Source organism: Knufia obscura (assembly GCF_036327395.1).
Source record: "Knufia obscura strain CCFEE 5817 isolate CBS 148926 chromosome Unknown scaffold_21, whole genome shotgun sequence".
Lineage (NCBI taxonomy): Eukaryota > Fungi > Ascomycota > Eurotiomycetes > Chaetothyriales > Trichomeriaceae > Knufia > Knufia obscura.
Window position 1 is genome coordinate 148,711 of NW_027042707.1, and position 14,840 is coordinate 163,550.

Sequence of the window (14,840 nt, forward strand, 5' to 3'; positions counted from 1 at the left end):
GTGAACTCTCACTGTGAGCGAGAACACAGAGTACAGCTCAGGTTGTATTCCAACGATCCATGGTACCTAGCCGGCAGATATCAAAGGCACAAGTCCACGAAATCAGCATTCGTACAGTATTCTTTTGGGATGAGGCAAGGAAGATCGCGATGACACGGAGTTGAGGCCGCATTATTGCATCTTTCCTTTCGCCATTTCGCAACATAAGTTTGGCCGAGACCGAAGGATCCACGCTCTAGACCTTAGACGGTTAGGTCATTGAGGGTTTTGGACAGGAAGGCTAGTGTTCTCCGGTCCGGGGTGCGCCTTCATCAATCGGTAGTCCATCTTTCAGGCACATCCAATCACTTGTCCCTTCACTTACCGTTGTTGAGTGTGCAAAGACCGTTTTTCATCTGATAGACCTCGCTCGCTTCCTCATGTGCTGTCTTTCTGAAATGCTAGCCCATCGTCAGTATGAATGGCACTCTGCCTGGCCTCCTTGACGATCCGAACATCAATACTAGCCTGCCAACCCTCAACGATGTACGCATCCCGCCTCTGCGCAACCCGGCCCCGTCTAGAAACGGCCAGGCACCTTTGCCACTCGAGCTCATTGATAGAGACTACCTAAATGAGTACGAGCGCCCAAATTTCACCTTCGGCAACCATGACGACGACGTTAGAGGCAGAGTCGCGCACTTTGCGCCAGCTGATCCTTCCTCAACCACTAGCAGAGAAACCAAGAAACCACATCTTGCTATTAGTGAATTGGTAGACGCACCTTCCGAGAGCGATAGCGCACCGGTGCAACTTCCCTCGTTTGTTAGCCTGTCAGTGGTAGAGAAGTCGCCCACTCAGAAGCAACTCAACCTCAACGACGGCTTTCCCAACAAGCGTCCTCGTCTTGAGGCTGAACCAGATGTGTCGTCACACGACGTTAACAGGCTCCTTCCACGACCTATACAGAAAGACGACAAGCATGTCAGACCTCTACTTCCTGCCATGGTCACTGGCCTGCACGAACCTCCTCCCTCTGCGGCACTACTCCCGTCCATGGATCCTGACGCCCGCCCGGCTCTACACAGAAGCTCTACCTCCAAGATGCAAGTCAAGGACATACTCCATGAGACGCAGAAGACGTCAAATGGCAGACCACCTGAGCGAATGCTGAATACGCCAGAAGTTGCTGCAGCCGAGCTACCGAAACTAGCAGAAATAGAAAGTGCAGTTACCGACACTGACACACCTTCCACTACTGCATCCGCCACATTCACAGTACAAGCACCAAGCAAAGAATCTAAGGTTCGCCGGACGAGGCGCAAATGGACACAAGCTGAAACAGACGATCTCCTCGCAGGAGTCAAGAAGCATGGTTTTGGAAAATGGAAGCAAATCCTGAACGACCCTGCATACACCTTTGTCGAACGCACCTCAATCGATCTGAAGGATCGCTTTCGAGTCTTCTCGAAAGACTACCCCGACGCGCAACCCGACGTTGGAAATGACGATGAAACTCAGCCTGATAGCACTGAAGCAGGGACAGACACCCAGATCAACCAGGCATCCAGCACCAACACCACTCTGAACAGACAAAGAAGGAAACGACACCCCTGGACAAAAGAAGAAGACCAAGCCCTCCTCAACGGCGTCCAGAAGTACGGCTTCCAATGGACAGACATCCACAACGACCCCGACCTCGGACTAAACCACAGGCGAGCCACTGATCTTCGGGACCGCATCCGCAACCTCTACCCAGACGGCTACAAGCACGCTGAAGCACGGCCTCTACGAGCAGAGGTCAAGAAAGCCGAGAAAGCCGGTAAGAAGGAAACGCCAGCTGGCACCCTGTACGCCCCAGCAGGCCACATGGATAACGTCAGCTTCTCCTCATCTACCACTAGTAGAGCCACACCTACGCATGCACCTGCGCCTGCGCCCACATCTACAGCACGCAACATGCCGAGACGACAGACCACATCAGGACGCGTGCCTTCTATTGCATCGCTGACACGGGACACGGAGGAGAAAGAGGCGCCAGCGAGACCAGGAGCGCCTCGCCGGAGCAAGACGACAATCGATGCCTCGAACGCGGAGAACAGTGGAATTACATTGCCTTCTCTGGCCCTTGACGCGGCGGACGATACAGATGGTTGGGATAACACATTGCCGCCATTCATTAATTGGGAGCCATAGACGGACCCTGGAAAACATACCTTAATACACGGCGCTTTAGTGTACACTTCCTGTGCCAGTACCCGATACGACTTGGTTGGATGCTAGCCGGAAGAAGTTGGGTTTTCGATCAATATTGGGCGGAAGGACGCCAAAAAATGGATGACAAAACAAAGCTAGGAGGATCACTTTACAAAATCTCTGTACACCTCACGGAAAGATTGGGACGAATATGATAACGATGGCATGGAAATGAATTGGCAAGGATAGAACCGGACGGAAAGCAAAGGACATCAAATGTATAGGGAAAGGATAGAAGGTTAAATTGTAGAACACTGTAGGATGGTACAAAGCGGTATAGAAATAATTGCTCAGCGCTAATATAAATATTTCATGACACCAATGAAAATGCTTCTGCTCCTGATACCGTTGCTTCGTCAAGACCGGCACTTGCTTGCTTCGAAAACAAACGGGACAACATTGAATCTGCTGCATTCTAACAAACACCATAGTCCAGCCAGGAGGATACCGGACAGCAGAGGATTGCATGGGCTGTATTGACTGGGTTGGTCCAAGTGCCGCGCTTGATCGTCCCATCATGTTGTGCGTAGGGCTCAAACAGGCAACCTAGCTGACTGGCAATGCTTGCGTGCGATATCGAGCTTGGTCTCCGCAGAATCGGATTGACGTCGGTTTCTGGTGCGCTAGCTACCAAGCACAGAAGTCGCTGGGTGGGATAGAGATGTAGTGTTGTAGCTCCGTGAGTCCGAGTTATGTCATCATAGGGTAGCGGATCGGTCGGTGGTAAGATCTGGTCGCTGTCGTTGAAGTCCTTCGCTTCTTCTGCTCATGTCATCGTGAATAAAATCTGCAATCGTCCCTGCTGCGATGAAGCGGTAGGCCTCACCCCAGTGGGACAGAACGTAGCCGTGACAGTCCTACCACGCATTCCGATCCCAATTCGGATCCTGCACAAACGGTCCCAACACCTTACTGCCCGTCTGAAGCAGGGGGTGTCCGACCACAATCTGCAGGAACCTTTGTAGGCCTTCTCTTCTGTGCTCGATTACATCGTCGCTGAAGCGGTTGGTGAAAACTTTGCCTGGGAGGGGTGGAATAGTTACCTGTGTATGTATGGTCAGCTGCGCCGTTCTAGATATCGTCGTACAACAATCCAGAGAGTTGAGACCTACTCTTGCGCTCTCCCGTTCAAGGATATCTCGGAAGTACTCGAAGTCTGAGTAGCGCCTGCGCACGACGGAATGGCGGAGCTTGAATGCTGGGATGTTCGTCCTTGTGTGGATCTCATAGGAGGTATACATTGTTCGGGGGGAGGAGCCGTGGGTTTGTGGATTCTTGACCTAGGGTGTGGTGTCAGCCTTGTTTCCCTGGAAATGCTGGTGCGACGGGCTGAGTCGTGTAGTGCGTATGAGGAGGGGTAGGCTCGACACTAATTCATGGCGGTAGAGGATATCGCGGACATACCTCAATCTCGAGGAAGTTCTCGGGAGGACCGTAGATCTCCTCGAAGGTCTGCTGCCTGGACTCAGGCATTGCTTGCATATTGGCGGTGTTGGCGGGGCTTCAGGGTGGTGGACGGAAGGTGTTGCGGCGGTGGTAATCAGGGTGAATGCGGAGGTCGTGAAGGATATGGCGATTGTTCTCAGGAGTTGGCGATCGAGATATTCGCCGTGCAGTATCGTCTCGTGATTCTGGAAGTAGCGACTCTGCAGGTTTCCTGCCAAAAGAGAAACGGCAGCAGCGTTTGCTTCGGCTCTGTCATTGCGGGGCTGCTGATCAGTACGCTAAAATTGTTTAGCGCTGTTTCAGCCGCACCAGCCCGTTATGATGCCTGAGGCTACAACGAGGCACGAAACTTTTTGATCGTGACTTAAGCTATCGTGATCGCAAGTTCTAAGTACAGTGATTCCACGTTGGTGGAAAGAAAACACTATCTGGGTTGATACCAGCGCATCTGGCGCACTTACCGGCGATGGGCGTGAAGCGTGCGCGACCGTCAGACGCATTCGCGACAGCTCCCTCCAAGCGGCCAAAAGTCGACGCTGGACTTGCCAAGATATGGGAGAACCTGGCCAACGAGGACGAAGAAGTGCGACTGCACGCAGCATATGACCTCGTCACTAAACACTGCAAATTGAACGATCTTGAGAATGCCAACGCCATCGCAAAACGTCTGTTCCGAGGTCTTTGTAGTAGCAGGAAAAGTGCCAGGCTTGGCTTCTATCTGGCACTTGTCGGGGCTCTATCCGAGAGAGGTAAACCTTTCGGAACCACAGAGCTGACCCTGTTGGGTATCATCTCGCTGCTTGAGGCTCAAACGACACCTGAGATTGGCACGTCAGGGCAGGATGAGCGCGACCATTACTTCGGAAGACTTCTTGCCTGCAAGGCTGTTTTCGAGACGGGACTCCTTGCCAACGGTGGAACTGGTCCAGAATCGGGATGGAGCAGGTTGTTCAGCATCATCTGCAGCTTGATGGCACAGAAGCCGTGGCTCCGCGGCGAAGGTGCCGCGACCATTTCTTCGGCAATCGTCCAAGCCACGACGCTCCCAGTGTACAGCTCAAGCGACAAGACTGAAGCGGTCTCGCGGGCTTTCAAGCAGCTGAAAGAGCACAAGCTTGCACGAACCATCGACGGCGTCGGAATCTGGCTTTACGTGCAAGATAACCTTCTCGAAGCTAAGCTACCGCACAATGTCTGGGCGTCAGACAACCCCTTGAGCATCAAGGAGCTGCCGATGCTTAAGAAAGCGCTCCTTGACAGCCGAAGTCCCGACGATGAAGACGAGGTCATCCTAGGTACATCAACATGGTCGCAAAACCTACATGATGCTTGGAGGCTGGTCCTTAGGAGGATGGGGAAAAGCCAGCCGAAAGGTCAAGTGTCATTAAAAGAGTTCTGGCAGACGGTAGTCGATGATGGGCTGTTCAGCCCTTCAGCTACGCCCGAGCGGAAATTTACAGGCTTCCTCGTCTTGACGAGTGCTTTGCAGGAAGTCAATAGCTCGGCTGTTCCAGCTCTCTTTTCCAAGAATCTAATGGCATCCATGATCCAAGCCTTGAAGTCTCCTGATGCAGCATATCTTCAGAAAGTCATCCACAGAGTATTTTCTAGCTTCTCAACTCCTGTGAGTGAAGATAATTCAGCTAAAGCCGAAACCATCGTTGAAGGTCTGCTTGTTGGCAGCGACTTCGCCGATTTCGATACTCTGACGAAGACGAAGATTGTATCCTCCCTGTCTGACCTTGTCCACTTGAGTGAGTCAGAAGGCATTGGCAAGCGCCTGATTTCGTGGTTGCAGCGCGACCCAACGAATGAGAAGGATCCAAGCAAGGTCGCTGCTCGAAGAAAGAACATTTTGAATGTCCTGCAGCGGGCGATATGTCAGTCTATCAGGAGGCTGGGTTCTGCTAGCTCGCAGAGTGATGAAGCGGAATCCACCGACAGTGACGGTACTGCAGACGTGGTCAAAGCCCTGCTACATATCAAGCAGTTAGCTCAGAAGCAAGACAACCTTGCCATGCCGTATGACGACAGTACCTACACCATCCTGAATGAACGGATACAACAAGCCCTGGAGACATTGCTGGCAGTGCCGAATACACTGGGGCAATGCATCTTCCTCGAAGCTATTGCCAGTCTGAAAAGCCAAGACTTTCAAGCAGACGAAAGCGTCCGCGACATAGTAAAGGCCGGCTGGAAGCATTTCAACAAGCTGAAGCCGATGGCCTTGAAGCACATATCGCCATCGCGCAAGTCAGAAGCAGAGACCCGCAAAGTGAACCAAATGACACCACAACAAGGTCTCGCATTACTGCTCGCAACACTCCTGTATGAGGCTCACGGCGGCGACAGCGAGAGCATTGAGTTGCTAGAAGATGCGAACTCCATGGCAACAGACTTTTTAGCAGAAAATGACGAAAGTAAGGTGGCAAACCATATGATCGACATGGTCATGAGCTTCATGTCAAGGTCGTCAAAGTTCCACCGCCGAGTCGGCAGTTTGATCTTCGACGCTTTCGCGAGCCATATGTCTAGAGAGGGTCTCGAAAGCCTTGCGGACATTCTGACCACGAAGGAAGGCCGTGAGGGTCAACAGGAACTCTTCGAGAACGGCGATACCGACCTCGACGATGAGGGCTCCGACGACGAGGAAGCCTCTTCTGAAGATGGTCCGATGGACTCAGATGTGGAGGTAGTCGATGGAGCTGATGGAGATATCGATAGCAGTAAGGAAGAATCTGCCTCAAGCTCGGACGATGGAAGTTCAGAAAGTGGCGACGAAGACGACGGAGACAATGATGAGGAACTCACCAAATTCGAAAGCGCCCTCGCAGCAGCCCTAGGAACCCGCAAACTCAACCAAGACGATCTGGACGACGACGAAGGGTCGGATGACGACGAATCAGACGCAGGCTCTGACATGTCAGACTCACAAATGATGGAACTGGACTCGAAGCTCGCAGAAGTCTTCAAGAACCAGCAAACCGCAGCTTCAGCACAAAAGATGCGTAAAGAAGAAATGAGAAGTGCGAAGGAGAACGTGGTCAACCTGAAAAATCGTGCAATGGACCTAGTCGAGTTGTTCCTGCGGTCGCAGCAAGCGCGAGGCACCGAATGTGTTGAGTTGTTGGGCGCTTTATTGCAGATGGCAAGTACGACTGGGACTCAACAACTGGCTAATCGCGCGACTGATATTGTCAAGAGCTACGTGCAGAAGGCAAAGGGTGCGAAGTTGCCTAAGGTGCCGTCGGACAAGGAAACGAGGGAGTTCATTGTGCATCAGCTGGAGGAAGTGCATAAGGTGGTTGTTCAAAAAGATGTGAGCAATGCTTCGATTGAAGCCGGAGGTCAACTCAATGTTCTGCTTTGCAAGTTATTGATCGAAGCGGGAGAGAAAGATGTGAAACAGTTGGTCATAAAAGTGTCTTCCGAGGCAGGTTCGAGGACAGATACCATGAGGAAAGCGATGCAGGACTTCTGGTCGCGTTATGACGCATGGCTCAGTAGCACCCAGCAAAAAGGGAAGGAAGGATTGACTCCTCAAAAGGGTGTCACCAGAAATGGTGAGACGAAGCAGCAAAGTGCTTCACAGACCAAGTCGAAGAGTAAGAAAAAGAAGAGGGCACAAACAGCGGCATAGTTTTGTGTAGATCATGGATGGAAGCAGAAGCCGGGCAGCTTCGCCAGGTCCCAAGCAGTCGTATACATGTCCATTGTCTCATCTGCGGTGCCGCACAACATGCTCCTTCGACCCAAAAGACCAGGAGCTGCAATTCGTCCACTTTGGCTTGATGGAATGTCCCTTGTTTGTGCTTTGTGCCTAACGCTATTGCTATTGATGGTTCAAGAGTCTCTGAAACAATGTAGCTAACACCTACATTCTTGAATCCCCTCATGCCGACGCGAGTCATGCGGACCAGGTTCTCGTGAGCAGTATGCTGGCATGCTGCCCCAGATCGATCGCGACCTGTTCGGAGACTAGTCACTCGTGTTTGACCTAACCAAATAGACCAATGCAAAAGCTACCACAACGCTGTTGTCCTTGACAGGAGCTGTACGCTCACGTGTCGACAACCGTAACGTTTCAGGCCGGCATGTGAATTGTTCGTAGATCGTGTTTGCACAATGCTTAGAGCCAGGCTGCTCCTTCGCGCCCAGGAACTTGGCCCCGGCTTGAGTTGACCTTGTGCTTAGTCCCGTGATCTGCGAGAGCTATCAGAACGATGGTATTCTTGGCGACAGGAAGGTGCTCCTACAGCAATCAACATCCCCGGAAGCTGCCGTCTGTAACTTGACCTTGAGTATATCATGCATCGATGCCCAAGAGTAGTCCCTCCTCTGTACCGGAAAATCTGGTCGACTGGGGCTGACATGGTATCGGGAGTGGGCCTGATACAGAGATCAGTCAGCTGTCTTAGCGCGCTCGATTGCGGAGGAAGCCAACGACTACTCAGTAGACCTGGTGTGATCGGCGTCCTAGCGGTGTATTGGAGGCTTCTGGACAGTGACGCTGATTCGACGTACGCTCTGATCTCAGCTCCAGGGCTGGCTTCAGCAATGGCTGCTCGTCCAGAGCGACTGTATCTAGTGCATCCGCGGTATGACTAGGGCTGCGAGCCTGACTCAACTTCATCAAGAGGTTTCCTCGAAGCTGCCAATGTGGTGGCTTTCGGGGTGTGAGAGCCGCTCTATTGACAATGTGCCTCTAGCCGTTGTCTTGATGGCCCAAGAGCGAGTGGCAGCAAGCCGTGGACTTTTGAGAGCAAACGGCTCAAGCAATGACCGCGAGATGGCCATTTCTCTCTACCTCACTTCGCTCGTGTACAATCAGCCGAACGGCATCCACGAGCTTGAACCGCTGTACCCAGCCCCATATATTGCAGGATGAGTCAGGCTTTCGCATCCGTGTCATTGTAACACAAGTTTCAGCTGGCATGGAAAGATCCTGCATGCCGCAGTACTGACAGCTGCGACTTGACTGCATGACCAACCCTTTCAAACATGTTTGACATGATCCACTGGGAAATACCGTGGGACGAACCAGACCATCGGGTCAGAATTGTAAGACAAAACAGCTTTCAGAACCTGAAAATCACAAGACCGTCCTGCAGTCGCGTCTCGTCGGAGTGGGTGCAGTTGTCATGTGCCAAGGCTCGTCCAGCTAGGTCGATAGATACGCGTATCTCATTCTGTCTGCAAAATAGATCTTGATGATAAGGTTCACCTCTGAAGCGAGGAGACAAGACAATGAGCCACATGCTGATAGATAGTCATCGCTCGTATCCTATACTCGTTGAGGTCAAGCTCGAAGCGTCCCCAGGGCCCAATATACTTATCCTGTTGTGCCGCAACGGCCGACAAGGTACTTCCCGTCAGATCCTCCTCGTGTTCTCATAGAATGCCTGGTAGATTGGGGTGTGCAACTAGCAACCGTGTAGTCGGGTCGCTGCACAACAGTGCCCATGTATACCATGTGGTTGGGACATGATTGATGATTCTGACTTTATTGCCTCCTACGCTCCATTCTTTGCTGCTTGGCTAATGACTCGATAGTCGGATGTTCCAGTTCTGGGACGTGCCAGCAACTTGCAGCTTCACTGGAATATGTAACGGGCTGACGTGAAGCATTGATGGTGAGCGCTCGTATGGATGATGCCGTAAAAGAGGGAAGGTCGTTGTATCGGTTGACTGTTATCAACCCATCCCGGCGTTATCTCGCTTGTGTTATGGGCGCTCGGGTTACACTAGCATGCACTTGCATTTTGGTTTCTTCAATCCCCGCTTAGTCACCACAAGCGCTTGTCGGGGCCTCGTTTGGCAAACCACAACCACAGCGTCCGGCGGGCGCGCTCACCGTGATGAAGGAGCTACGTAGGATTGGGTTCTCTACATTACCACAGGAGTGCATCCTGGACGAGGAGGCCACATGTCTCAGCGCAGCTTGTGTTCGCTGTATCTTGACTCTTAAGAGCATTGTTCGTAACAGTAACAATATCTTCAGATGCAGAAGCTCCGCGCTTATGCGGAGACTGGGACTAAAGTGCGACAAGCTCCGCATATTGGCTGAGCAGCGTCAAATGATCCGTGCGGATTTGCCATAATATGTGCTAGATATTGGTGGTGCGGGCGTTCAATGGTACGCTTGTTAGCTTGGCCTCTCATTGGTTTCCGAACGGCCGGTAACGAGCTCCGCCAAGCAGCGCGGATGCTGCTCAAACACCGTGAAGTGTCCGCTGATTGCCCTAATCCGAACACCAATGTCGTGTTCGTATGCTGCTCGATTTTAGCATAGGCGCTGAGTGGTCGGATAGTTTCATGAAGTGTTCCATGGCGCCTACTTTATCGAGCATAGCCATGGAGAATTTGCAGCAGCGAGCGAGCGATCACTGAATCTCGGATTCCACAAGACTGCAGAAATTTGACTGGACCAAAGTTGAGTAATTAGCCATGAACTTCGGCTCTAGCAAGGTTAGACCCGAGGATGGTTGCCGAAATCAGCACGCAAACTTCCGGCTGTTGATGACGCTAGAGATCTAAGGTCAAGGTGTTCTGCACAAGGACCCCAACCTCGCATAGAGAGCAAAAGGTCGTATGATCGCCAACAAGAGGTGCCGATAGGTTTCAGAAACCTATGTACGTACCACTGAAGCACTCAAAACCACTTGTCCTAACCAGGATTGCATGCATGTGACTCTGTGACTGCTCAGCACTCATTCACCAAGCTCTTTATGTGCTTGTAAATGTCATGTAGGCATTGTGAACACACGGCCACTCTCGATTGTGGCTTGGTGGTCAAGGAACCAGAGGGTGGTATGTCAGCGTGTCGCAGACGTATCGACACTCAACCTGTGTAGGTTTAATGACTCTGGTCTTTTGCGATCCCCAGTGTGCCCTTTCCCAGCATGCAGGGTTGGTTCGTCCGTGCAGATTGAGGGGCAAATACGAGAGTTTTGCCTGCAGATTGGAACTTCCGAACGTGGAAGGTGCCAGACCACTGTGGTTGTGATATGTGTTGCGTGTCCTGGACAAGGTTGTGATGGACAAGTGTCCGCGCAAGCCACGACTAGTTGCTGTGCACCTTTGATCTTATGAAGATCGGAGAAAGTCGACTGGCGAGTCCTTTTGCACGCAATAATGTGCTTGTGGTGGAGGTCGCACTGCAGAGTTTGTGGCCCGTTACGACCCACTTGATCGCTCGGGAGAATCGCATGGGTGCTTGCCATCGAGACCCGCTTCTCCCATCAGCATGCGCACAAACACTGCTAATATCGACCTGAATCGATGAACCGAACCACTCTGAGTATGCATGATTCACAGTACCAAACCTTGTCGCGGCGGCTCTTGCTCCCAACAGTCCTCGTACGCTCCGGGAAAGCCCAGAACAAGCAGGCGCGAGCTATGTGTTGGCCGCTTCCCCCTGAACCCAGCTGCTATTTATCGCCCGGCTGACGCCAAATGGCTCTGTCCAGCTGAACGACTACGAAGCAAAGATCGTTCGCAGCATTAGAAGCAGGTACGCATAACGATCCTGTCCAGATTTCCCCCTGAATGTTTCGAAGGACCTCGGTGGCTGTTTGAAGCAGATACGCCTGACCACAGCAATCTGAATCTGCTAGTACAAGACGTTGGAATCTCGGTGGCGTGCAAGGCAAACGGTGATACCATACCGGAATGTGTTTTACTCTGCCACCGAGCTGTTCAAGAGCCTGGCGTGAAAACAGAGTTTGTTCATGTTACACACAGGATTGCTTTGCAAAACAGCTAATGCAACTAGCCGCTAGGGTAACTGACGAGCAGCAACAAGCAAAAGTGATGACGAAAGAGCTGACGGTTGCCGTGTGTTCGTCCATACTTCGTTGAAGAGATTCGATGCACCGTATTCGATCTCGTCCGGTCTGGCGAGGAAAGAAGTCAAACAGTTCGTCGTGGCAAACGTGCGAACAGAATTGCAAGTTCTTGCCCAGTACCATTCCTTCATGATGGGAGCAGTGACGATCTTGGCTCGTGGTGTTCTGCCCATGTGGTGAGGGCCTGTTAATGGCCCGCAAACCTTCGATATCGATACCACATCTCCAGTACAGTGACGCTTGCCTACCGTTTCACGATATGCAGAGACTTCGATTGCTGGCTACATACTTGGTCTTGCAACAGCATTCTGCACCTGGTGCTCGACTAGGACACGGCTGGGTGCTTTTAGTAGCTCGTACCCCTGCCCGACCAGGGTTCTCATGACTCGCGCAATGAAAATGCTTGACATGATGCTCTCACGGTTCGCACTGAGAACATGCTTACTCCCTTACATGACCGACATGCACCGTCGCTGATCTCCTGCTGTACGTTCCAGGCCGCTTTGCCGGCCGTTTTGTAGACTGGCATAATGGCGGCACCGCGCTAGTCCGCCCATCTAACCCAGTATCGACCCCTAGCACCTCGCTAACATATGCTGGCGAAGGAGTTTTGGTAGCCAATCAAGCGTGAGCTGCGCGTAATCTGGCTGGGTGTCGCTCAACCGAATGAATCGCCAATATGGCGTTCCAGACCCTAACCTAGTGCCACGCCACCATGTTCAAGAGCCTGCATCAAGCACGCGTCAAAACTGGCCTTGGAATGAGCAAGCTTGGTCCCGCCTGGTAGTGGTCAATTGAATGTGGCGTATGGGCTGGCTAGATGGAGAGATACTGCGTGCTCCACGCTGCTCGTGCCATGGTGTGTTTGTCGGACCTATACAGGCCTAGCATCATGTGAATGAAGCTCCGATATATAAGAGGACACACACATCCGGAGACTGGGCACTGTGATCCATCACTCTCGAAACGACTTATCTGATAAACCCTACCCAGACTGTAATATTCAACATGCGTCAGAGCAGATCTCGCAAATTCGACCCAATGGCGATAGAGTCACTGCTTAACGAGGACGACGACTGTAGTGCAGATAATACAGGCTCCGTCGAGCAACGCCGTGACACAGAACCATCCACGCGGCCGCGTGCACAAACAACCCGTCTGCCTGAGATGTCAAGGCCGACGGTAGCTCGCCGGGAGACAGATCCCGTCCTTGCACAGCTCACTGCCGCTTCAACCTCCGAAACACGACTGGACACCTCGTCTACGCCAGAATGGCAGCCATACCGGAACCCGAAATCGCCATCAACACCACGCCGTCAATCCGGGGTTCGAGGACCACGACCCAAATACACCATAGAGCAGGTGCTCTTCATTTGGTATCATAGGACAGATCTCGGCGAGCCATGGGACCAAGTCCTTGAGGCGTACAGAGTCCAATTCTCCCAGTCGCGACCAAAAGGAGGCTTGCAATGCAAGTTTTACCGACTGCTGGAGGAGAACAAGGTGGAGAAAGTGCGAGCGCAGACGCGGTCTGCATCGGACAGTCCGAAGGACAGGGTGGGCAAGTACGGAGTGGTCCAGAGGACCACTAAGAGGTTTAAGTGGATGCGGTACGAGCATTTCCACGCTCCTCCTTTGCCACAGTTCAGTGGCGACAGTGTTTGTTCGTCCATTGAGCAATCGTGCTGCTCAGGATGCTCTGACTGCGGAAGCCCATAATGTCGCTGTTTGTCAGGTCTTAGCTCTGGAGAGCTTGCCGTGTGAAGATGGAGTAGGGGGTCGTCTGAAAATTTTGCAAGCGTGGCCAACAGTGTATGATATTCGAGGAGGTAGCGCTAATCATCGTCTTCGTCAAACTGCTCGTCGTCCGAATGGTTTCGACGATACTTGTAGACGTGCATGCCATATTCATCATCAGAACTGACCTCTTCATCGGGATACTCATTTCGTGGATTGTCCTCAGCGTTTGAGTCCCCATCCTCCTCATCCCATTCATCATCCTCGTCATCGTCCTCACGCAGGTATTGTTCCCATAGGTCTTCTTCTTCCTCGTCGACCACAAGGTATCCGAAGGACTTTGTTCTAATAGCGACGTCGAGGTCCGCCAGTGTGCTCTGCTGTACGCGAATGTATGTTTCGTACACAAAGTCATCAAGCTCGCCGAGGTCTTGTGTCCCGGAAAGTGCCATTGGAACAACGTCTTGCTGCACGTATTGTGGGTCTGCCAGGTATGTTGCTTTGGCATCTGGATCCATGTCCAGGGCCAACGCTGCCAATTCATTCGCTAGCTGATCCGAATTCAGGTCCCAGGTTGCAGGGTCATCATGTATTGAATGTCCAGTCTTAGCTGCATTACTAGGCCTCTGGAACACCTGTACGCTTTGTTTCTCAACGTCAGTATCATTGTCAATGATTTCCTTCGGGTCAATATCGTGTCCGCCATGCTTTGCAGACCTGATCAGCCGGTCAATGGGGACATCGGCGTGAAAGCCGGCATCATGCGCCTTAGCTGCTTCATACCGCTCAATGAAGGTTGGTAGGTGAGGACGGAGGTTTGATTTAGTTTTCCGAATGCCACCGGATGGCTGGGGTCGGAGTGCTGTAGACAGGTCGCGCGTTAGGTGAAAACGCCTAGCATTTTGAGACGACTTTGCAGTCTGAGTAGCATCGAGGTGAGCGAAGATGCCATCAGTTACAGGTTCATCCTTTCGGGGATGCTGGGCTGCCCTGTACTTCTGGAAATCTTTAAATTCATCACCAGGCTGTGTAGACTTCACGAGCGGTATACCAGGAATCAGTGTTGACCTGGTGGTAGTGCCATTAACGGGGCCAGTGGCACGACTAGAAGACTCCTGATCCTTTATAGCCTCAGGCTGAACTCTAACGAAGACATGATTGGAGGTGCGTTGCTTTTTGCTTTGATAAACCAGACGATCCACAGGTTCGTCGACTCTCCTTCTTTTGATAGAGATCCTCTCTGGCGCCGACACCATATTGTCTCTGTGAGAACGTAATATTGCTACAAGTGATTCGCCAGTGATTGACGAAACTCGATGCTATGGCCCACGCAAGTGCATTTGGAGATTTGTAGAGGTGAGGCGACCGACAAACTTGATGCCATCGGCACCACGTGCTAGAGCGATATATATGCGCAAACGTAGTTAACCAAGTACGGAGGGTCAAAGAGTAATGCAGACCCGATTTGCTGAGCCAGCACATCGCCGAAAGTCATCGAGCGCTTTAAGCACTAAAATCAACCGTACAGTCGATTCATCTTGAGTTTCTGGGATATGAATAGTCAGGCTTAGTAGC

General features: G+C 52.0%; 5 protein-coding genes across 5 annotated transcripts; 3 read left to right on the forward strand and 2 right to left on the reverse strand.

Moving 5' to 3' along the window:
* Nucleotides 1-456: 456 nt before the first annotated feature.
* On the forward strand, nucleotides 457-2,175 carry PMZ80_010848 (uncharacterized protein; the record flags this gene model as incomplete). The annotated part of the gene is made up of 1 exon (XM_064879236.1): nucleotides 457-2,175. The coding sequence occupies one exon, from the start codon at nucleotides 457-459 to the stop codon at nucleotides 2,173-2,175; it is 1,719 nt and encodes a 572-aa protein (XP_064725000.1).
* A 917-nt stretch (nucleotides 2,176-3,092) lies between these two features.
* SNX3 (Sorting nexin-3) lies at nucleotides 3,093-3,717 on the reverse strand (the record flags this gene model as incomplete). Its single annotated transcript, XM_064879237.1, has 3 exons — nucleotides 3,093-3,278; nucleotides 3,348-3,515; nucleotides 3,640-3,717. The coding sequence occupies 3 exons, from the start codon at nucleotides 3,715-3,717 to the stop codon at nucleotides 3,093-3,095; spliced, it is 432 nt and encodes a 143-aa protein (XP_064725001.1).
* Nucleotides 3,718-4,147: 430 nt separating this feature from the next.
* Nucleotides 4,148-7,321, forward strand: POL5 (DNA-directed DNA polymerase; the record flags this gene model as incomplete). Its single annotated transcript, XM_064879238.1, has 1 exon — nucleotides 4,148-7,321. The coding sequence occupies one exon, from the start codon at nucleotides 4,148-4,150 to the stop codon at nucleotides 7,319-7,321; it is 3,174 nt and encodes a 1,057-aa protein (XP_064725002.1).
* A 5,215-nt stretch (nucleotides 7,322-12,536) lies between these two features.
* On the forward strand, nucleotides 12,537-13,247 carry PMZ80_010851 (uncharacterized protein; the record flags this gene model as incomplete). The annotated part of the gene is made up of 1 exon (XM_064879239.1): nucleotides 12,537-13,247. One exon carries the CDS (start codon nucleotides 12,537-12,539, stop codon nucleotides 13,245-13,247), a length of 711 nt encoding a protein of 236 aa, XP_064725003.1.
* A 116-nt stretch (nucleotides 13,248-13,363) lies between these two features.
* On the reverse strand, nucleotides 13,364-14,521 carry PMZ80_010852 (uncharacterized protein; the record flags this gene model as incomplete). The annotated part of the gene is made up of 1 exon (XM_064879240.1): nucleotides 13,364-14,521. One exon carries the CDS (start codon nucleotides 14,519-14,521, stop codon nucleotides 13,364-13,366), a length of 1,158 nt encoding a protein of 385 aa, XP_064725004.1.
* Between the last annotated feature and the right edge of the window lie 319 nt (nucleotides 14,522-14,840).